This window comes from Microcaecilia unicolor, chromosome 6 (genome assembly GCF_901765095.1).
Source record: "Microcaecilia unicolor chromosome 6, aMicUni1.1, whole genome shotgun sequence".
NCBI lineage: Eukaryota > Metazoa > Chordata > Amphibia > Gymnophiona > Siphonopidae > Microcaecilia > Microcaecilia unicolor.
In genome coordinates, this window is record NC_044036.1 from 18,442,845 (window position 1) to 18,467,563 (window position 24,719).

Consider the following 24,719-nt stretch of genomic DNA (forward strand, 5'->3'; position numbering starts at 1 on the left):
GCCTTCAATGCTCTATCAAAATCATCAGAGATCGCCTGGACCATGTACTTCCCACATTCCTCTCTTCGGCTATTAGCTGGCATTCTCCAAGGGAAGACTGCAAACACTGCCACACTGTACACAATGTTCTGGAAGTGCATGATCATGAAGAGTTGATAAGAAGCAATATGGGAAAGTATAGTGTCCAAAACTACCTCTCACCCCCCCCCCTCCCCCAAGATCCTAGTCTCCCTCCCTGGGATACAGAGGAATGATTCTTTGAATGCTTAGCTCTTTTGAAGGCAGAATTCACCAGAATAGAATGGTGAAGAACCTGGAGCTTCTGGAATCCCAGATCCTTAGTTGACCTTAATGACCTGCTGGACATAGAGCAGCGTCTTCCACATCTTCATGTCACAGCCTTCTTTTGGGGGGGGGGGGGGGGAGGTTGTCAAACTGTAGGATGCCCAATGTCTTGGCTCTGGGCTCATCCTTGGTGTCCAAATCAAATGGTACATACTGAAGCAATATCCTGTACAAAAATCAAAAAGGAGCGCTCCTCTACAAGAAGTTTTTTCTTTTCAAGTGGGGAAGTGGCTGAGGGAAGACCAGCAACTTTTCCGTCTAAGAGGACCTCAGATGCTTCCTCATACTCCCAGGAATGGTTGGAATCAGACTAATAGAAATGCGCATCACCAAGGGGGCAAGTCTTCATCTACCTTAAATGACTTGACAATGGTCATATCTGGGCCAAGGATATCAAAGTCCCAAGGAGCCGCTGTGCCCTAAAGGAGAAAGCTTCCTCATTAGCGGGACTGGAGAGCAACACTGGTTTGGTATATATCTGTTCCAATATCCTTTGAGACCTTGTTGTCAATGTGCTCCCGCAGGCACTGCATAGGTCTTCAGGACAGACTGGACTACTAGCATAAATGCCCTTGATGCCATAGCCTCTTTCCAAGCAAATAGGAGCTCTATCTGCTCCTGGATCATATCCCTTAGCTGGTCCACCAAGGCGGCAACCAGTGAAGGCTGATTTCCTGGTGCGAGAACATCCTTCAAAGATACTTGAGATGTATCGGTGACCTGGTTCTGGCTAAAATGGTGGCTATCACATCCCATTTGGCTTCTTGAAGAGTGGCAGCATTTCAAAGACATCGATCCTGATGCCACAGTGCTTTGAGGGGCTTGATATTAATGCTTCATGACCTCTGCCCAGTGCATTGCACTTGAATCCCTTAGTGGCAATGAGAATGATGACAGATTTTCTCGCACCCTTGTAAGGAATCATAGGATGCTGAAGCCCGTCAGGCTCTATCAACATACAATATATTTCATTGAAGGTTGAGACGCTCTCCATAACAGAGGTATCCCCAGCATATGACGCAGCTCCCAGTTGTGGTTGTCCATGATAGATATGATTCTGTTGCACTAGGTGGATTTTTTTTGAAACCACTGGGAATTTTCTGGGACATACCAGGAAAAATGGTTACAACGAAATCAAATGGCTCAATAATGAAAAATCCAGCCAGCCAGGTACCCATGGCCTAAGAGGGCCTAGTAGGCCACTGAAAATAAACTTTAAAAAAAAAAAAAAAAACTAAGGAGACTATTGAGAAGTGGCAATGCACAGGTTAACTTACACACTAAGATCTGAGCAAAAGGGACAAAGCACCACAACTGCAATGTCCAAGATGAGGAGGCACAGGCTATGTAGGACAAAGAACACATTCTCACTGCTCTGTGGAAAAACAAAGGCTGAGCTGTTCCTGCACAATGGTGGCAGGAAGGCAAAATTGCTGCCAAAAGCTATTGAAAAGACACTGGGGAGTGTTCTTGTGTTGGGCCCTGTCAGATGACATCATCAGATAGAAAGAGATTCAATTCTGCTTGTCATCAGGGAAAGCAGCAGTTCCTCGGATTTAGAGGCTGACCAATGAATCCATGACTGTTTTGGCCTGAAATGAAATTGTGGCCCCGGCCCCCACACCACTGCTGCAGGCCAGCCTCCCCCTCCCCCATGGTAGGTCCTCCCCGGGTCTACCTTGTAAAGGCCCTGGTGGTGCCTTCAGGGTAAGAGCATCCAGAGTTGCTCCTGCCCCGTCCCCTGTGCTGAAAAAATGGTGGCTGAGTGTCGCAACCACCATTTTGGAACTGGCTCCTGCTCAAGCCATTCTGAATTCCACAATTGTGGCCACAAGGCCATCATGGGAAGTCAAAGCCACCATTTTTCCAGCTCAGAGGAAGGGGGTAGGAGCAATTTGGGATGCTGCTGCCCCGAAGACACCAGTACATCACCAGGGCCTTTACAAAGTAGGCCCAGAGAGGGCCTACTGCAGGGGACAGCAGACGGCAACAGTGGCAGGGGCTACAGTTTTGGGTAGGTTTCTGTGCTGAAACCAAAATTTGGTTTAACTCTACTCTGATTACTCCTGAGCTTACCCCATTTCACTTTCATCCTATGCCCCCTCATTCCAGAGCTTTTTTTTTTTCTTCCCCAATTGAATAAGGACACACCTCACCTCCTATGCATTTATGCCATGGAGGTATTTTTTTTAAATGTCCATCATATTTCCCCTTTCCAGCCTTTCTTCCAAAGTATAGATGTTGAGATGTTTAGTCTGCCAACATACACTTTATGATGAAGACCACTGACCATAATAGTTCCCCCTCTGAACTGACTTCTATTTTGTTTATATCTTTCTGAAGGTGCAGCCTGTAGAATTGTACACAGTACTCTAAATGAGGTCTCACCAAACACTTACACAGAGGCATTATTTTTTTTCCCTGCTGGACATTCCTCTCCCTATGAAACCTTTTGGCTGTTACAGTTGCCTTTTCTACCTGTTGAACCACCTTAAGCTCACTGTTTAAGTCCCACTCTTTTCATACACAGAAGTATTTTACACCCCTTATACTGTACTGCTTCCTTGGGTTTTTGTAGCTCAAAAGCTTGACCCTGCATTTAGCAGCATTAAATCTTGGGTGCAGAATTTGGCCCTTTCAAGTTTCAGTAGCTCTCTTCACATTATCCATACCATCAGGATATCTAATCTATTTCATATATTGGTATCATCTACAGAAGAAGCAAAACAGCACCATAATGTTAGTCCATATTTTAAAGGATCAAACAGAAACTGCTTGAAATACAGGCCTATTACCAGCATTCAGTTTCTGGCAAAGGCCATATAACTTGAAAAATATTTAGACAAATTTGAAATACTTGACAATATGTAATTGGGTTTCCATAAAATGTTTATTAGAGAGACTTGTCTACTATTTCATTGCAAAACTCAGATCATCATTAGATAAGGATGTATCTTCAATACTGATGCAACTAGATTTATCAGCTGCTTTCGACTTGAGTCGATGACAATTTACTCCTGAATACATTAATGTAATCCATAACTGAGTTGTAACAAAATGTACTTCCAGTTTTCATAACGTATTGTAAGCCACACTGAACCCGCAAAAAGGTGGGAAAATGTGGGATACAAATGCAATAAATAAATAAATAAATTAGAATCGAATCTGAATCATTGGTTTAGTTTTATCCTGGTTCTCAGACTTTAAGAAGTCACAAATATGCAGTAAAACTGTCCAATGTAATTTCAGAGGCATGGAAACCAGGTTGTGCGATCCCGCAATCGCCAATTTTGTTCAACACCTTTTCCATAGAATTGACATAGTATATATGCCAGTGTCATTCAGATGTTCTTTAGATGATATTTTCAAATGTGTAATAACCAGTTTGGAAGGTATTTCAAGCTGGATGCTCACTCAAGAACTAAAAATAAAAAAAAATTGAGAAAGCCTCATTACTCTGGGTGGGAGGTAAGTACTATCCAGTACCTTTATCGAGTCTTAAATTGATTTAAGACCAGTCCTCTCCAAACCACCATAAGAAGCCTAGGGGGAGTGGTTAGATGCCCCTTTAGAAGGAAAGTCTCAGGTTAATCATCCACCTTTTTGCAGATGAGTTTCCTGCATCAAATTCATTTTGATCATTGAATGAACTTCAAACATTGGCTACTGGCTACTGGCATAACTTTCTTCTGGCTAGACTACTGTAATTTAATCTAGACATCATTAAAATGTTACTCCTATGCTTGCAGTTATTGCAATATGGCAGTAAGAAAAAATATGACTTTACACCTTTATTGAAAACACTGATTGTCAGTGGCAGAGAGAATGGGGGTTGTTTTTTTTCGGTTTGTGTTTTTGAGACTTTCAAAAAAGTCAGATCCTGCAGTCAGTACACACCAATAAATCTGAGCTTCCACTGGCTTCATCTATTCATTTAAATTCAACACGTAAGCAGCTTTTTGATCCTGCAGTCCCTCTGACAGGAAATTCTTGACCTGCATCATTAAGACGTGAAACCGACTACTATTCAGAAAGATTTTGAGAACACTTTTTTTTTAATCAAGTATTTACATTAACTTCTTAGAATTACCTGTATCTTACTTACAATCGTGACTGTAGCTAAAGAAACTTTTTGTTTTATTCATATTTGTATATAATCTTCTTTCTTGTAAATCATTCTACAGCTAACTGGTACAGACTATAAATAACAGAACATTTAAAGTACGCCTTAGCAGACAGCCCTTCCACAATGCAACTTACAAAAATGTTACAGCCAGTTCTTGTGCCACAACACTGGTAATATCCTTTCCTCAAAGTGAGCACCATTTACCACTACCCTTTACCTTCTACCCAACCAGTTCCTAACCCAGTCAGTCACTGTGTATTGAGGGCACTCATTTTACCCTAGATGTTGCCTATGTGGAACAGTGTGAAAGGCTTTGCTAACATCTAAATATAAAGTGAAATTATACTGTGTAGATCAGCAACATCAAATCCTATCATGAATTGCATATCTTTTTAGACAGCAGCATGTGAAAAATGAATGAGGCTGTAGAGATGTACAAGGCAGTGTATTTACTCTGTTAGTACAAAGGTTAAGGGACATCAGAAAATCAAAAACAGACCTAAGACAAAACAAATGTTTCCATCAACATGTGATTAAAGCTGTGGTATGTGGTCAATGTGTGTGTGTGTGGGGGGGGGGGGGGGGGGGGGGGGGGGTTAGGAAAACACTAGGGGGATCTTTTTCTAACACTTAGTTCATGTTATCTGCAGCAGGACCCATAGGATTAAAATGGATCCTGTGGCAAATAAGTTAATCATTACTAAAAACTCCCTAAATGATGCTGAAGAACAGGTCCATTAAGGATTACTAACTAGATCGCTTAGGGAATGCAACCTTTTAATGCCAGAGTACTCAAAAGAATGCACCTGTGAGGAACTTCTCCAAAGAGAACTGTCAGACAAAATATGGGGCTTAATGGCACATGGTTATGTTCTTATGTTAATTATACCAATACCAATTGTAAACCTGCAAAACAAAATCTCAAAATATTTATAACTATTTCAATGGACATTTGACATTACAATTAAGTCCAAAAAAAAGAAGAAAAATCTGCTGCAATTATCTTTTAAAAATATCTGAAAAAAATCTAGAGTACAGAATATTAACACACCAAAAAAAACAAAAAACCCCCAAACAGAAAACAAAACAAAACAAAAAAAATACAGAAAACCTCAGGGTCGATGCAGAAAGCTACTACAGGAGAAAGCATGTGGTTAGCAAAAGGTATATGATCAAATAAATCATGTCCAGATGCAAAACGGTAGATGAAAACGGTAACGGAATTCAAACATGCGTGGGATATGATAAAGGAATCCTGTGCAGTAGGAATGGATCCTCAGAAGCTTAGCCAAAATTGGGTGGCGGAGCAGGTGGGGGAAGAGAGTTTGGTGGTTGGGAGGCGAGGATAGTGGAGGGCAGACTTATACGGTCTGTGCCAGAGCCGGTGATGGGAGGCGGGACTGGTGGTTGGGAGGCGGGAAATACTGCTGGGCAGACTTGTACGGTCTGTGCCCTGAAAAAGGCAGGTACAAATCAAGGTAAGGTATACACATATGAGTTTATCTTGTTGGGCAGACTGGATGGACCATGCAGGTCTTTTTCTGCCGTCATCTACTATGTTAAATAAGGATTTGTGTATTGAAGCAAAGCCTCGCATTAAGTTGTTCGCTGGGGCTTATTTAAATGCATGGTAAGCAGGTTATTAGCTATTCCACCCCACTGCTGCTGAAGAGTCTAAAGCAAGCACGTGATAACCTAAATATCAGGTCCGAGGACGCACAGAAGGGTTAGCTCAGTTTTCTGAAGCAGTGCATCAGGGCAGAAACACACTAAATAGATCCCCCCCCTTCCCAGATGACCCCCTGAGCCACCAATCCCCTTAAAGGAATAGAAGCTCTAGGTCCAGATTCTCAAAACCTACTGCCAGCGTTAAAGGCTATTAGCATCAGACTAGTGCTACTGCCGATACCATTTGCACAGGACACATTTAAATGCGGTCACTATCAACCCTGCGCCAAGGCTCTCAGGTGCGTTTAGAACCAAGCCAGAAACTTAACACCAGGTCTGGGGCATAATGGAAGAGTTGGTTGAGAAGTGCCTAGAGGCACCTCTTCACACCCACCAACCTGACCACAGATAATCACCCCCCCCCCCCCCCCCCCCCCCAAAAAAAAAAAACCTGGGTGGTCTAATGGGACCCTCAGCCTGCCCCCCACCCCAAAGTCTGAAGTCATTCTCGGATGGCCTAGAGGTGGCCCACCCCCAATACCTTGAAGGTGGAAGCAGGAGCGATGGTGCCCCAAGAAGCAGGGCGAGTGGGTATTGCTCCTGCTTCCACCTTCAAGGTACGGGGGTATGGGGTGGGAAGCACCTCTTGTCTATTAGATTGTAAGCTCTTTGAGCAGGGACTGTCTTTCTTCTATGTTTGTGCAGCGCTGCGTATGCCTTGTAGTGCTATAGAAATGCTAAATAGTAGTAGTAGTTGGCCACCAGGAAATGACTTCAGACTTGGGGGAGGGGCGGCAGGCATCCCACTGGATCACCAGGGCATTTAAGGATTTTTTTTTTTTTTTGAGGGGGGGGGGGGGGGGGTCATTAGAGCACCAGAGATATGCTTGGGGGTGGGGGCAGGAAAATTTAGTACAGAGCAGCTAATTACAGCCACAATTTTAAACCACATTAAATTTGCATGCTCTATACTCTGAGCATGCAGTGGCAGCTTTCCTGCATTAGGTTCACAGTAGAACTTCAATGTACCACAAACCTTTGAGCATAGGACCCTGGTGTCTAGTGTCCCCCACTCCCGAGTCTACCTGGGCCCACCAGTTGCACCCCCCCCCCCCCCCAAATCACTGGGGAACATGGCAGAAGTGGCAGTAATTTGCATGCTCACTGAACTCTACCATCCAGCAAGTAGGATGGTAATTTTTTTAAGGAAAGTTTGCATTAGAAGCAATATAGTCAGAGGATCCACAACATGGGTTTCTGCATTGACCTTATTTGATACCCAAAAGAAGTTTCCACAACTTATTTACCGTCATCTATTGTGAGAGAAGCAAGAAAAAAGCATGAGAAGAGCTTTTTTTCATTTTTAGCATGGCGATATGCAAGACGAACAGCCTTTTCTGACACCTGCAGCTTAGGATTTCTGTGAAAACAAAAAGTTTTAAATTTCCTTAGGGTTTTTTTTTTTTGCATCACTTACTACATCCAAATCTACCTTGCTGAACAAGTCCTCTGTAAAAATATAAAGCATAAGTGACTTACTACTACTACTACTATTACTACTATTTAACATTTCTAGAGCGCTACAAAGTGTACGCAGCGCTGTACAAACACAGAAGAAAGACAGTCCCTGCTCAAAGAGCTTACAATCTAATAGACAAAAAGTAAAGCATTTAAATTTAAAATATTTAAGCAGTCAAGCACAAGAGAACAGTCACAGAAGGACAGAAGATGTTGAAGGGTGGTCAGTGTGATTAGGTGTAACTCTGGTTGGAGTAGTGGGAGAAGGTGATAGAAGAATAGAAATGGGTGAGGTAAAGTAATGAGTGGGTTGATAGGGAGGTTATATAAGACATTTCACTCTAGGGGTGGGTGGGTAGGATTAAGTCTAAAGCAGGAGAAGGTATTCTCTGCAGCCTATCTGTGAGATGGAAAATGCTCTCTGAAGCTGCTGCTATAAGTTGTTAGTTTTCTCTCCCTGAAAGAGATCCAAGCCACACCCACGAAGTTCAAACTGTCAGTGGGGAGGGTGAGGGGAGGAAATGGCAGTGCTTGATGAAAAAGAGAGCTCAGTTTGATAGGAGATATACTATAGGATGTCATTCTGAGGCCAGGCTAAGTCTAAAGCAGGAGAAGGTATTCTCTGCAGCCTATCTGTGAGATGGAAAATGCTCTCTGAAGCTGCTGCTATAAGTTGTTAGTTTTCTCTCCCTGAAAGAGACTTGAAAGAGATCACCTGGCTTGACTTAGCTGGACAGCACTAGACACATGTCATGCTTGATTTTAGCATTTATTACATTTCTTATACCATAGCTATTTGCCAAGCAATAGGGAAGACAGCTTCTGCTACTGTGATGAACATTAGCAGCTGGAAGTAGTTCTGAGATAATTAATAGAGCAGTATTCCCTCTTGCCCAAAGAGAGAAAAACTTATTACTTAAGTGCTTTCAAAACAAGTTAAATCAACAGCACTACATAATGAAGTAAAAAATAGCAGAGGTAATAAAAAGGAATGGATCCTCAGGAGCTTAGCCGAGATTGGTGATTTTAACATTCACGTTGACAACCCATCCAATGCCTACGCTTCTAAATTCCTTACTCTGATATCCTCCTTTAACCTCCGACTATGCTCTACCACCCCTACTCACCGTGATGGCCATTGTCTCGACCTCGTTCTCGTCTCTTCCTGCTCACCTTCCAATTTCTGCACCTCAGTCCTTCCTATCTCAGATCATCACCTAATTACCCTCACACTTCATCACCCTCCCCCTCAACCTCGCCCAACTATAACCACGCCTTTCAGGAATCTCCAAGCTGTCGACCCCCCTACCCTATCCTCCCACATCTCCAATCTCTTCCCTTCCATCTCGTCTTCTGAATCTGTCGACACAGCTGTCTCTACCTACAATGAAACTCTCTCCACCGCTCTGGATACCCTAGCACCATCTGTCTCTCGCCCCACTAAGCGCACTAATCCGCAGCCCTGGTTAACCCCCTGCATCCGTTACCTTCGCTCCTGCACCCGATCTGCTGAACGACTCTGGAGGAAATCTCGCACCCTATCAGACTTCACCCATTACAAATTCATGCTATCCTCCTTCCAATCCTCCCTATTCCTTGCCAAACAGGAATATTATTCTCAATTAACCAATTCTCTTGGCTCCAACCCTCGTCGCCTCTTTGCCACTCTCAACTCCCTACTTAAAGTACCCTCCGCTCCCACCCCTCCCTCACTCTCTCCTCAATCACTAGCTGACCACTTCCACGATAAAGTGCAGAAGATCAACCTTGAATTCACTTCCAAGCCTTCTCCTCCCTGTGACTTCTTAACCCACTCCCTCAACCAACCTAACCCGGCCTCCTTTTCCTCCTTCCCTGAGATCACCGAAGAGGAAACTGCTCGCCTTCTTTCTTCCTCCAAGTGCACCACCTGTTCCTCGGATCCCATTCCCACCAATCTGCTTACCAACATCTCTCCTACAGTTATCCCCTCAATCTGTCACATCCTCAACCTCTCTCTCTCCACTGCTACTGTCCCTGACACCTTCAAGCACGCAGTAGTCACACCACTTCTCAAAAAACCATCACTTGACCCCACCTGTCCCTCCAACTACCGCCCCATTTCTCTTCTACCCTTCCTCTCCAAATTACTTGAGCGTGCTGTCCACAGCCGTTGCTTTGACTTCCTCTCCTCTCAGGCTGTCCTCGACCCGCTTCAATCTGGCTTTCGCCCACTACACTCGACAGAAACAGCACTCTCTAAAGTCTGCAATGACCTGTTCCTCGCCAAATCCAAAGGCCATTACTCCATCCTCATCCTCCTCGACCTATCCGCCGCCTTTGACACCGTCAATCATAATTTACTTCTTGACACACTGTCCTCATTTGGGTTCCAGGGCTCCGTCCTCTCCTGGTTCTCCTCGTATCTTTCCCAACGCACCTTCAGAGTATCTTCTAATGGCTCCTCTTCCACCCCCATCCCGCTCTCTGTTGGGGTTCCCCAAGGATCTGTCCTTGGACCGCTTCTCTTCTCGATATAGACCTCTTCCCTTGGCTCGTTGATCTCATGTCATGGTTTCCAGTACCATCTCTATGCCGATGACACCCAGCTTTACCTCTCCACTCCCGACATCACAGTTGAAACCCAGGCCAAAGTTTCAGCCTGCCTTTCCGACATCGCTGCCTGGATGTCCAACCGGCATCTGAAACTGAACATGGCAAAGACTGAGCTCCTTATCTTTCCACCCAAACCCTCTTCTCCTCTTCCCCCACTTTCCGTCTCTGTTGACAACACCCTCATCCTCCCCGTCTCTTCAGCACGCAATCTCGGAGTCATCTTCGATTCCTCCCTCTCCTTCTCTGCCCATATCCAACAGACAGCTAAGACCTGTCGCTTCTTCCTCTATAATATTAGCAAAATTCGCCCCTTCCTCTCTGAACAGACCACCCGCACCCTCGTCCACTCACTCGTTCCCTCTCGTCTTGACTATTGCAACCTTCTCCTCGCTGGCCTCCCGCTTAGCCACCTATCCCCCCTTCAATCTGTCCAAAATTCCGCCGCACGTCTTATCTACCGCGTGAACCGATACTCTCATATCACCCCCCCTCCTTAAGTCGCTTCACTGGCTCCCAATCCACTACCGTATACAGTTCAAGCTTCTTCTATTGACCTTCAAGTGCACTCAATCTGCTGCCCCCCATTACCTCTCTACCCTCCTCTCCCCGTATGTTCCCACCCGTAACCTCCGCTCTCAGGACAAATCACTCCTATCTGTACCCTTCTCCACCACCGCTAACTCCAGACTCCGCCCCTTCTGCCTCGCAGCACCTTATGCCTGGAACAGACTTCCTGAGCCCATACGCCATGCGCCCTCCCTGCCCATCTTCAAGTCCTTACTCAAGGCCCATCTCTTCTCCCTTGCTTTTGGCGCCTAACCACCTTCCCCATTCCTGTTACCTACACTGACTGCGTAGTCTATTACCGTTAGATTGTAAGCTCTCTTGAGCAGGGACTGTCCCTCCCCGTGTTTAAACTTGTACAGCGCTGCGTAACCCTGGCAGCGCTATAGAAATGCTAAGTAGTAGTAGTAGTAGTGGCTGGTGGTGGGAGGTGGGGATAGTGATGGGCAGACTTATACGGTCTGTGCCCTGAAAAGGACAGGTACAAATCAAGGTAAGGTATACACAAAAAGTAGCACATATGAGTTTATCTTGTTGGGCAGACTGGATGGACCGTGCAGGTCTTTTTCTGCCGTCATCTACTATGTTAAATGCACCACCTGGTGACAAAGTTTGAAGTATCCTTCAAAATGACAGAAGGTAAAGATGATTATTTGTTAACAGGTACTCACTTATAACAAGATATCTGTCCTCAAAAGTGGGTGGCATCCCACAGCACCCAAGTTCAAAAAACTTCAGCATTGTTCTAGAGCACAAGGCATGAGCAGAACTTCCCACATCTGCACTGCTGCATCAAAATAAACTTTTTTTTTTTTTTTTTTAAACCAGTGAATGTAAAAGGTATTCAAATAGTTTTTGTATGGGACAGGAAAAGGAATCTAGGACCTTTCCATTACAAGAATGAAAATCTCTTCCACTTAAAAATTTAAGACCTCCTAGTGAACTCTCTCCTAGAAGCTGAGAATCTGAAACAATCAGGTGGATTCAGTGAACCAAATGTTAATATCTTTCAAGATCTAAGCTGCAAGGACTAGGGATCTCTTACCAAGATAATGAGGGAAATTAATCTGAACTAGCGAGCTTTGAGTTGGAGGAAGAACTCGAATTAGCCTTCTGTTGGACAGCTGACAGGAACATGAACCAGTTCCTTCTTGGCACGTAAAGAGCTATAATCATCCTTCTCAGGCCCCTTCCGAGTTTTGGAAGAGTCTTTGCCACTAGAGCAGTGGTTCCCAAACCTGGTCCTGGAGGCCCCCCTGCCAGTCAGGTTTTTGAGATATTAATAAAGAATATTCATTATGCTACCCTCTGAGTTTCCCCGATTTCACTCTGGTTACAGTATTTATTACTTTAACTCTCCAATCACCACTCTAGTATTAAATCAATATGTTTCTCTATTCTTACAAAGTTTTTTTTTTAATACCTACAAAATCGTTAAAAATAACCCTAATCCTCACATTCACTCACACACTTCAAACATCTCTAATCCTACTGCTGTGTAGTTTATGGCTATATCTTAATCTGCTAGCCCAGGAGTTCCCAAACCTGTCCTAGGGGAACCCCAGCCAATCAGGTTTTCAAGATATCCACAATGAATATGCATGAGATTGATTTGTATACCAAGGAGGCAGTGTAGGCAAATCGATTTCATGCATATTCCTTGTGGAAATCCTGAAAATCTGACTGGTTGGGGTTCCTCTAGGACAGGTTTGGCAGCCACTGTACTAGCCAATTAGAGTGTATGCTTGCAAACATCTCATGGAAGCCAAAAAACCTTACAACACTATCCGGCAAGTTCAGGGAAGCTTAAGTTATCCCCTTAACATCCAAGCTGTGAGGCTAAAGATTGTTACGATTTACCATTTGTCCCTGATAGTAACAGTCTATGGACGGCAGATAAAGACCTGTACGGTCCATCCAGTCTGCCCAACAAGATAAACTCATACATGGTATGTGATACTTCCGTAGAATTCTGCCCAGCACTGTTCTTGTACTAACATTTCTGAAGTTAACATCGAAGCCCCTTAAAATTTACACTCAAGCCCATCCATATCTATTCAGTCATGATCAGGGAACAGACCACAAAGTCTGCCCAGAACTGGTTTTGCTTCCCAACTACCGGTGTTGCCACCCAATCTCTGCTAAGATTTTGTGTCTCCATTCCTTCTAAACAGGATTCTTTTGTGTTTATCCCACGCATGTTTGAATTCTGTTACTGTTTTCATCTCCACCATTTCCGGCAGGAGGGCATTCTATGTATCCACCACCCTCTCCGTGAAAAAATACTTCCCGACATTACTCCTGAGTCTGCTCCCCTTCAACCTCAATTCATGTCCTCTAGTTCTACCACCTTCCCGTCCCTGAAAAGGTTTTGTTTGTGGATTAATATTTGAACGTCTGTATCATGTCATCCCTGTTTCTCCTTTCCTCCAAGGTATTTATGCTCAGGTCGGCAGGTTTCCCCTCGTACGGTTTGCAACGCAAATCCCATACCATTTTTGTGGCTTTTGTTTGCACTGCTTCAAGTATTTTTACATTTTTAGTAAGATATAGCCTCCAAAACTGAACGCAATACTCCAAGTGGGGCCCCACCAATGACGTAGAGGGGCATCAACACCTCCTTTCTTCTGCTGGTTATACCCCTCTCTATGCAGCCTAGCATCCTTCTGGTCACGGCCGCCACCTTGTCGCATTGTGTCTTCCCCTTCAGATCCTCGGACACTATCACCCCAAGGTCTATCTCCTGAGTCAAGCTTACTAATCTCTCCCTTCCTATCCAGTATCTCTCTTTTGGGTTTCTGCACACCAAAGTGCCTCACTCTACACTTCTCAGCATTAAATTTTAACTTCCAGACCTTCAACCATTCTTCTAACTTTTGGAAATCCATTCTCATTGTTTCTACTCCCTCCAGGGTATCCACTCTATTAGTTATCTTCGTGTCTTCCGCAAAAGGCAAACCTTTCCTTCCAATCCTTTAGTAATCTCTCTCACAAACATGTTAAACAGAATCGGATCCAGCACCGACCCCTGAGGAACTCCACTGCTCACCTTCCTTTCCTCCAAGCGGATTCTGTTTACCACTACCCTCTGCCACCCGGATTCTGTTTACCACCACCCTCTGCCACCCGTCAGTTTCCTATCTAGTTCACCACTTTGGGTCCTAAGTTCAGCCCTCTCAGCTTATTCATGAGTCTTCTCTGAGGGACCATATCAAAGGCATTGCTGAAATCCAAGTAGATTACATCTAGTGTACGTCCTTCATCCAGGTCTTTAGTCACCCAGTCAAGAAGTCAATATGATTCATTTGGCATGAATTTCCTTTAGTAAAGCCATGTTGCCTTGGATCCTGTAACCCATTGGCTTCGAGAAAGCTAACTATCCTTTCTTTCAGCAGAGACTCCATTATTTTTCCTACCACCAACTTGAGACTTACCGGTCTATAGTTTCCTACTTCTTCCCTGTCCAGTTTTGTGACGAGGGACCACATCTGCTTGTCTCTATTCCCGCAGAACCTCTCCCATCTCTGATGGTAGGTGATCAATCTTTGCTAGAAAGCTCCAGTCTTACGGTTGGTCTTTGGTCTTATGGAGCATTCCAAAAAAAATGGGAACCAACATTTGTCTTCCCAATAAGGTGCTTTAAGCATCATGGGTCCCTACTCCCATTCAGGAGAGTTTTCTTTTTTTTTTTTTTTTTTTAATTTATTATTTTAAATGAAACATCAAGAAAAATCTTGAAACATAAAAAACAGCATGTGGGAAAGAGGAAGCCAAATTATAGCTACATAATGCAAGGTTCCACATTAGGAGTCACCAACCAGAAAAGGGATCTAGGTGTCATCGTTGATAATACGTTGAAACCCTCTGCTCAGCGTGCGGTGGCGATTAAGAAAGCAAATAGAATGTGAGGTATTATTAGGAAAGGAATGGAAAACAAAAATGAGGACGTTATAATGCCTTTGTATCACTCCATGGTGCGACTGCATCTTGAATATTGTGTTCAATTCTGGTCACCACAAATTAGATCCACATATCAAGGGCACTGTGGCCAATCTGTAGACACCAGAACACAAGGAATGAGTGATTCAGAATCCTTTGCGGTACCTGACCAATCAGGGGTCAGAGAGAGAACGGAGATTCCAGTGTGGGCCACATTTGCACCTGTACATCTATCCCCACCAACCCTGTGGTCACTCTTAATGAAAGGGAAAGAGAATGGGACTTATATACCTCCTTTCTGTGGTTTTTCCAACTACACTCAAAGTGGTTTACATATTATTTACAGATACTTATTTGTACCTGGGACAATGGAGGGTTAAGTGACTTGCCCAGAGTCACAAGGAGCTGCAGTGGGAATCAAACCCAGTTCCCCAGGATCAGAGTCCACTGCACTAACCACTAGGCTACTCCTCTACTCTAGCCAGCACTGCAAGTTCTCTGGGGTGTTGGGTCAAAATGTTGGGGCACTACCAAACGCCACCACAAGCTGAAAGACCAAGCCGCTCAGCACCCGTTATTATATTTCCCTCTAATGTTGGTATTTTTTTCTAATAAAATTTGAGACTGTTGAGTTAAAGGAGAAAGTTTTTTTGGGGGAAAAAAAAGCTTCCCAAATGGCTTCTAACGTGATTTTTTCTGAGTTTTTTGACAAAAAAAACCCCAAAAACTTACTTGGTGAATCAAGGTCTGCCAAAGATTCTTTCGGGAGCCTTGTCTCCATCAGATGATTTCCAACAAGAACATTCCCTTCCCTTTGAACCACAACTGCTTGTGCGGATATTGTCAACGGTGTTCTATCCGAGCTGGATCCCGTGTCAGGAAACCCTATCGCCTCTTGGGTATTAAGGGTTTCTTGGCCCCTTCTCGGCATGTCCGCTGGCACGGGAGGAGCAAACCGTTGTTGGGAGGGGCTTAGCAATGTCTCTGCTTCTAAGCGGAGGGGCGGCACACCTTTCCCACACTCTCCGACAATGAAGACGCAAACTCCCGATGCCATTCCTGGAAGGAAAAAAATCGGTCCAAAGAGCCCACAGTTGGTGAAACTAGGGCGGCGGGACCAGCACGTTGTTTGCCCCTCCTCTTAGGCATACAGAAAAGAAGAAATTGCAGCCTGCAGGAAACCTGAGGTAAGTGGTTTAGGAGTGACTTCTCAACTCTCCCTCTCAGCCACCATCTTGCCTCAACTACCTCAATAAAGACGGTACTATTTAATGCTATCTAGAGTGGCTGAAACCTTAACAAGAAGCAAGGTATTTGCCTGCAGGATTACTACTACTATGTCCTCCATAAGGATTTTGATATTTTTACACTTACCAAATGTTTCAATAGATTGTTAGCATCCATAATAGTTTAAAAAATTAAAGTGCAGTTTTTTTTTTAATAACTTTAATGATCTTCAGGTTGTTCAATTACAATTAGTCAAAACTAAACAGAATTTCAATCTTAGAAGTTTAAAACAGTCTGGTACCTGTAGTAACAGAGGTGTAAGCCAATGACATCTCCCATTGGTGATGGATCCCAAAGGGCAACTTTAGATGGAGGAAAACTGAATGGCATCCCACCAGATATATTCCTTTTGGGGGGGGGGGGGGGGAGAGAAAAGAGAAGAGGAGGAAAGGTAAAAAAAATAATTTGTTTTAAAAAGGAGGACAAGCTATATATTTATATATGTTAAATATTTATCTCCTACTCCATTCTTGATGATTACTACTACATATGCAGGACAATTTTCAAAGCATTTTGTATAGGTCGAATGCATTTTACATGCGACAGTGAGATATAAAATTGTCCTCAGTGTGGCTAAATGTAGACATTGCACCACAGCACTAGTAGCCACACTTATTCAGCACACCTGAGGATGTGTTTCGGTCAGAGAATATAAAAAAAACAAAAACCCACATGTTGTATTTTCAACTATGCAAATTTCCAAATAATAAAAAAAACAGTACTAGAATAAAAAGGAAGTACTTGGATCAAGTTTCAATGCAAAAACATAAATAGATGCTTTGTTTGGAAATTAGCACAAAGTCTGCCGGTTAAAAAACACGAACTGGTCTCAATGTGGAAAACTTGAAAACTGTAGTGGTTTTAAAATGACAGAACTGGACAATCTGGAGAACAAATAAAAGCATACACTTATTGTCTCTGGGAGCAATCATTCAATTGTATCACTTAAGAATACAGGACATTTCAAAATGTTATTTCTGTGCTTTTCTAAGAGGGTGGGTGACCATCAGTGTACTGTCATGAAAGCAGCATCTAATCTGCTTACATTGCATCATGCTACTGCTTAAGTGGAGTGTTCAACCATGTCAGCATTACTACTAAATGCAAGTATACATCATCACTCTCAATATACTACTAATATCTAATAGTCAAATCGTGTTTTCAAAAGGTCACACAAATTATGCTGCCTAAAAATCAATATGCTATAATAGAAATCAGTAGTTAATTCAGAGAAAAAAAAAAACAAACACTTTATTCAACTCTGGAATTCATTGCAAGACAATGTGGTAAAAGCAGTTAACTTTAGGGTTTAAAAAAGGTTTGGATATTTTAAGAACATAATAGCCGTACTGCATCAGACCAATGGTCCATTTAGCCTAGTGTCCTGTTTCCAACAGTACCTGGCAGAAACCCAAATAGAAGCATTATTATTAAGATGAACGTGGGGAAAATCCATTGCTTATTTTCAAGACAAGAAGTGTATAAAATCTGTTTTACTCTTGTGATCTTGCCAGGTACTTGTGACCTGGATTGGCCACTGTTGGCAACGGGATTACTAGGCTTTTCTGGACCTTTGGTCTGTCCCAATACTCATGTTCTTATATTCACTGCTGAAAAGGCCGGTCTTCAAGACAAGATCTTTCAGGAATACCAGATAAAGAGACTCAAAAGGGAACTCCCAACAGAGCCTTCAGAACCAGAGGAAGGTACCACTGGGTGGAAACAGATGTTTAACCCACATCCCCAACCCTGCAGAAACCAAGCCAAAGACGTTACCTCCTTCCCCTCCCCCAAGGGATCCAGATTGGACAGGACAGCAAACAGAATCTGGAAGAAGGAATGGTGGCGGTATCCACCCTCCACGGGGAAAGACTGCTGACCAAACATGTGCCATATTCAAATATGAATGATGTGGAAGCTTTTGAGCCTGCAAGAAGGTAGCAATGACCAGCATCAGAAACCTCTTATGCCTCAAGCACTGCCTTCTGTGAGTCAGGCCGTAAGCCAGAAAGGATCCAGATTTTCCATTAAGACTGGGCCGTTGGAAGAGGATCCTCCACCTGAAACTGGACCAGACCTGCATACCACACGTCAATATCTAACGAGTGCCACAAAGATGACCAAGGAGGACACCTGTCCTACTAACAGCGCGAGGGAAGACATAAAGCAGTGTCTGGGGAGGCCCAGGCTGAGCCAGTCCATCAATCCCTACTAAACTTTGTGCAGTCCTATGACTGGAAAAAAGAAGGGACACTTCGCATTGTCCAGAGAAACCATCAGATTAAACTCTGGCCTTCTCCAGTGATCCCGATCACCGAAAGCCCACCCCCAGGTGCAGGTCATGGCAGCTAAGAAAATCTGCTTGGACATTGCCCACTGTTGATAGTGCAGACACATGGATCGCTGCCCAACTGCACAGACATTGGACCTCTAGTGCCACCGCCTAGCTTCTAGTCCTGTCCTGTTTGATGACATAAGTGACCGCCACCAGGAGGTCCAAGAACACAGTTCCCCCACTGAATGATAGGAGGAAAAAAAAAAAGTCCTGTAGGGCCAGGCCTCCTGGTGATTAGTGGACTGAATGCCCTACAACATGCCCCGTGGCTTGCATCAGTGGTGTCTACTAGAGGCTAAGTGAATTTTGGTTTTAGCTTTGGCTTCAGAGTCAAAACCAGCCCAAAATCCAGACTCAGCAATGTTTGTTTTGGCTGAAACTCCCCTCCCCCCCCCCACCAAACCACAAGCACAACCTCTCTGCCCCTCCTTCATCTATAAGCACAGCCCTCCCATAACTTGTAGGCCCTCCCCAGGTGTACCTTAGAAGCCTTGGAGTCTAATGGCCTTAGGGCAGGAATGATCCTGTGTTGCTCCTGCCCTAGCCGGCTCCGCAGTCAAAATGGTTGCTGTGATTTCCAGTGGTAGCCATTTTGACTATAGGATCACTCCTGCCCCAACAAGTCCATTAGACACCCAGGGCTTTTTTTTTTTTTTTTGCATTATTTTTTTTTTTTATATATATATTTATTGATGACCGATAAGAAAAATTGAACAAGTCATAATAACATCCAACATGATGCAGATTACATTGAAATATATAAGTCCACCAATCTTAATACATTAACTCTTCGTTTTCCAGTCATCATCATACATTTTATCACATTTTATTTCCCCTTCCCTTCCCTCCTTTCCCCCCTTCCCTCCCATGTTCAACTTCAATTCATCAATTATTATCCATTAAGTACTCTACTACGTGCCCGTGGAGTTAGTGTGTTTAGAAAGGGCATCCAACATTGAAGATACTGTTCACCTCTTTGTGATGCCAAATCTAATGCTTCCTTTCTTTCCATTGCACTAAGCGAGATCATATTTGCTCTCCAATGTTGAGTGGATGGTGTTTCTTTCTGCAACCACAATTTAAGTATTGTCTTTTTACCCATCATCACTGATAGTCTCTGGAAGTGTCGAAGGCCAACCTTACTGGACCCTTGGTTTGTAAATTGTTCAAATAACAACCTTGGATGGCTCTTCCAATTAATCCCCCACATCTTTGATACATGTAGACATATCTGAGACCAGAATCTCAATACTGGCGGACAATGCCAGAACATATGTCCCATATGTGCTCCCTGCCTCTCACATTTTGGACAATCATCTTGTGGCCTCAAAGTTGCTTTAAATGCTCTGTGTGGCGATATATAAAGTCTCATCAAGAATTTGTATTGCATTTCTCTGATTTCAATAGATCCAAACTGCTTATAACATAACTGCAAACAGGTCTGTATTGTAGTGCTCCCTATGGTGCAACCCAGTTCTTGTTCCCACTTCTGTGTTAATTTTGTGTAGTGTGTCATAGACATAGCCTCTCGTATCTGTAAGTGATAATACTTTAATGGTACTGATTTCTGGGCCTCCAAGTCATAAACCTCTGTTATTTGTTCTCGCACTGTAGTTTGTAACGATGACCCTGGGAGGGACCAAATATAATGTTTTAATTGCTCATATGCCAAGAAATCTCTTATCTCCATCCCCTGGCAGCCCTGTAATTCCTCTTGGGACTTTAACGTTCCATCCCTCCGCAAAACTTGAAACAAAAGAAAATGCCTGCTGCCCTCCATTTACAAAATGTTAAAGAAGAGCTCCCCACTGGGAAATCTAGATTCCCTCCAATCGGTAGGAAGGGCGTAACTTTCCCATTAAGACCAAGGAGTTTACTTAACCATACCCATGTTTTCTGAAGTGGAAGAAACAATGGTTTAAGATATGTTGGTGTTGTCACCTTACTTGGTCCTGCGTGCAACCAAAAACTAAAATGTACCTCCTGAAGCATCTTACACTCTGCTTCTGGGTATGTGAAATGTGACGTTCCTCTAAACCAATCTGCAATATGCCTCATGCACCCCGCTACTGATATCCATTTAATATTGAGTGCTCCCAATCCTCCTTTTGCTCTCGTCAAATATGTTTGTTGCATACTGACTCGAGCTCGTTTCCCATTCCACAAAAATTGCTTTAACAGTTTATATAGGTCTAGTTCTTCTTTACGGGTCATAAATAACGATAACACTTGCACTATATACGTCCATCTCGGCACTATAATCATATTGTATATTGCAATTCTACCAAAGAGTGAAAGGGTAAGTTTTTGCCACATCATTAAAGTTATTCTTGTCATCTCCCACAAAGGTTCTAAGTTGATTTTATGTATGTATTCTAAGTGTGGGGAGAGATAGATTCCCAAATATTTGATTTTTTCCATTCTCCATTGTAATGGGAATATCCCTACCCATCGTGTTTTTATTTCTTTTTTGGTCGGTAGTGCCACCGATTTTTGTGTGTTTAATTCAAACCCAGAGATATAACTAAATTCCTCCACTGCTTCTAATAGATTAGGTAAAGAATTTTGTGGGTCCGTCAATGTAAGTAATATGTCATCAGCAAAGGCTAATATTTTAGTTGGCAATTCCGGTATTGCCACTCCCGCAATCTCGGCATTCCTTCCCACTGTTCTCAAAAAGGGTTCAATATACAACAAGAAGAGCAGAGGCGACAGGGGGCATCCCTGCCTCGTGCCCCTCCGTATTGGGAATGCCGGGGATGCCATACCATTCGCTAATATATGTGCTGTTGGCTCAGCATAGAGGGTAGACACTGCTCTAAAATACCAGCCATCCATGCCCATATATTTCAAAACTTCAAATAAATAGCCCCATCACACTTTGTCAAATGCCTTAGCTGCATCCAAGCTTACCAGCAACAATGGCTCTTTCGAAATCTTACCATGCGCCAACGCCAATAGTGCCCTGCGAACATTGAGGCCTGGGTGTCTTCCCCTTACAAAGCCCACTTGATGGTCATCCACAAGTTGTGGGAGATGTTGTGCTAACCGATCCGCCAGTATTTTAGCTAATATTTTCAAATCTACGTTTAATAAAGATATTGGCCTGTATGCTTCTAGATCTTCTGGTGACTTCCCTGGTTTCGGAATTAGAGTTATAAGCGCATCATTCGTTTTTGGGAATAGGTTTCCCTGCTCTATGGCCTCCTCAAAATATTTTGTTAATGGTATCATTATTCTATGAGCCAACATTTTATAATATTCTGTTGAGAACCCATCAATCCCTGGGCTTGTTCCCCCTGAGAGGGTTGTAATTACTTTTTTTACTTCCTGTAAACTTAGTGGGGCATTTAGCTGGGCTCTCATCTCTAGTGACAACTGTGGCATCCCTGAGTCTTCCAGATAGTCTTGGATCACTGAACCCTCCACCTCCGACTCCGCTTTATACATTCCCGAGAAATAGTCTTGGAACAATTGCAATATCTCTGTTGGTTTATGCTTCCTGGTACCATCTATAGTTTTTAACGTGTGAATGAAGGTCTGTCCCGTCCATACCTTTGTTAGTCTTGCTAATAGCTTTCCACTTCGATTCCCAAATTTATAATAATGGAATCGTCTATGTATCAATAATTTTTGTGTCTTCTCGTGAATTAACGTGTTTAGTCCCGCCAGATCTGCCATCATTTGTTCATAATGTGTTTCAGTTGGATTATTTTGGTGATTTCTTTTGGAGCGCAGATATTGGCGTTCTAATTGTATGATTCCTTGTGCTATTCTTTTGTTTCTACCCGCCACATAGCTGATGATATCCCCCCGGATAACTGCCTTCGATGCTTCCCAAAATAATCCCGGTGTATCTTGGTGTTGTTTATTCGTCTCTGTATATGTTTCCCATTTCTTCTCTAAGAATGTTCGAAAATCAGGATTGTTTAGTAAATAGGCTGGAAATCTCCAGCGCCTATATTGTTCCACTGGAGGTCCCATTGCTAGTTCCACCCAAATTAACGTGTGGTCTGATATTGCCATCGGGCCCACCTCCGCTTCAAGCACCATGGGAAATAAGGTATTGCTTATCAAGATGTAATCTATCCGTGACCAAGTCTTGTGTACTTTAGAGAGATGTGTGTAGTCTCGCTGTGTCGGATGTAAGAGACGCCAGGGGTCCACTATTTCTAACATCTTGCACAAATAGTCCATTCCCTTGCCCTTTCTCATCGCTCCCCAGGTCATCGCCACTGATCGATCCATGCTAGGATCTAAGACTTGATTAAAGTCACCCATTAGTATCCATGGTGCATTGTCATATTTGAGTCCTAGTTGCACCAAGGTATGTAAGAATTTCGGATCTCTTGTATTTGGTCCATATATTCCACAGATATAATAGTCATACCCCAAATAATTTAAGTGGATTAATATGTATCTTCCATCTGTGTCTTTTTCTACCAGCCTGGACATGCCGGGGATGCCTCTTTTTATAAGTATGGCCACGCCCCCTTTGCGACCTCCCGCAGATGAGTAATAACAATCTCCCACCCATTGTTGCTTCAATTTTTGGTGTTCAGAATCAGAGAGTTTGGTTTCTTGTAAACATGCTATTGTTGCCTTGTGTTTCTTTAGGTGGGTCAAGATCTTAGATCTTTTTATTGGAGAGGTTATCCCCGACACGTTCCAGGACACTAAGCGTACATTTGCTGGCTTAGCCATTACCTTTATAAATAAGTGTGTGCAGATATACTCTTAACCATTTCCAAGGCTCCGGGTCCCCCAGCCTGGACCTTTCACCTTCCAACCTGATTTCCACTTCATGTGCGGATCGATACCTTATATGGTACTTTAGGAACCTTGGCTTAAATTGTCCCTCCCTTCCCTCCCCCTTTTTTTTTAATCTCCCCCCCCTATCTTATTATCCCTTCCTTCTTGTTGTCCCTTTTCTAGCGTGTTTGTTGTCTTACACACGGGTCCGCTTGATGCTCCCGGAGCTTTACCCCTTCCCCCAAAGTATATATTTAAATATTCTTATATTCCTTTGAACTTTAACAGATCTTGTAACAATTAACATTTTAATTATACTTATCTGAAAAATAAACTTTTTGTCCATTACTACTGGCACAGTTCAGAATCTGATCTTCTATTCTTTGTAATTCCCTTTATGCGTCAGGTCCCTTTCAAATATTGAGTAGAGAATCATGTTCCTTCTTCTGTTGAGTTTATCCAGCTCATGGCAGCTTCTGCTGTTTCAAAGGCTTTCCACCCGTTGCTCGTTTGTATCCTCAATATCGCAGGATATTGAAGCGTAAATCTTTGTTTCTTTTCCACTAGTTTAGAGCAGGCCGGCGTAAATGCTCGGCGTCGCGCCGCCATTGTAGCTGAATAATCTTGAAATATTTTAATGGTGCCTCCTTCGAATTTCGCCTCTTCTTTGTTGCTTTTGTACAAACTAAGTATTGTAGCTTTCTGGGAGTATCGATGAAATTTAGCGATAATCACTCTTGGCCTAGTACTCCTCGTTTGTTTCTGGCCTGTTCTATGTGCTCTGTCCAGGTGAATTCCATGTCCTTCATTAGCTTCAGGAAATCTCGCTTGCAGCCATGTTTCCAGCGTGGTTTTTATATCTTTGTCAGCCAATGTTTCAGGAAACCCTACAAATCTCAGGTTCTCTCTTCTAGCCCGGTTTTCTAGCTCGTCCAGTTTTTCTTGATATTCTCTGGTTGCTTTTTCCAGGTTTGCTATACTTTCCGCATAGTTGTTCTGGACGTCTTCTACCTCCGAGACTCGCGTTTCCAATTCACCTGTACGGCGAGATAACTCTGAGGTAATTGCCGTAATTCCAGCAATTTGTTCAGCCAGTTGGGTAAAACGAGAGTCTAGCGCATGTACTACTGACTCCGTAAGTTCCACCACTAATGCATCTGTAGGCTTCTGCGGCGGTAAAGCAGACGGCGACGTCGGCGCCATTTTGTTTTCCGCTCCTCGAAGTTTATCTTCTTTTCTTTTAGAGGTTTTTGCAGTTGTTGACATCCCTGCTTGAACTAAAAATTTGTCCATGCACTCCTGCTCCTTTATCGCTGTTTATGTTGACTTTTGAAGGACTATAAGCCACTGCAAAGGTGATTTTAAGGGTGAGCTCCGGAGCTGACGATGAGACCCACGTCCACCGTTGCTTACAGCATCACGTGACCCCCAGACACCCAGGGCTTTTAAGGTAGGCCTAGGGAGGGTGGCTAATGTTTCGACTGAAACAGAGTGGCAAATTTTGGTTAAAGATATGGTTTCAGCTGAAATTAAAAACCCTGGTTTTGTTTGTCCACTAGCGACTACTGTTTAATCTGGGTCAACTTAAGG

At 43.4% G+C, this 24,719-nt stretch overlaps 1 protein-coding gene across 2 annotated transcripts in view; it reads right to left on the reverse strand.

Moving 5' to 3' along the window:
- The window catches only part of STIL (STIL centriolar assembly protein), a 114,182-nt gene that overhangs the window by 74,045 nt on the left and 15,418 nt on the right, over positions 1 to 24,719 (reverse strand). The window contains exons 3-4 of one of the 2 annotated variants that reach the window (XM_030206556.1): positions 16,284 to 16,388; positions 7,447 to 7,559 (exon numbers count right to left, since the gene is read on the reverse strand). In XM_030206556.1, the coding sequence (XP_030062416.1) occupies positions 7,447 to 7,559; positions 16,284 to 16,388 (218 nt within the window). The remainder of the gene's footprint in view (positions 1 to 7,446; positions 7,560 to 16,283; positions 16,389 to 24,719) is intronic. The other variant, XM_030206557.1, reaches the window with a different exon arrangement.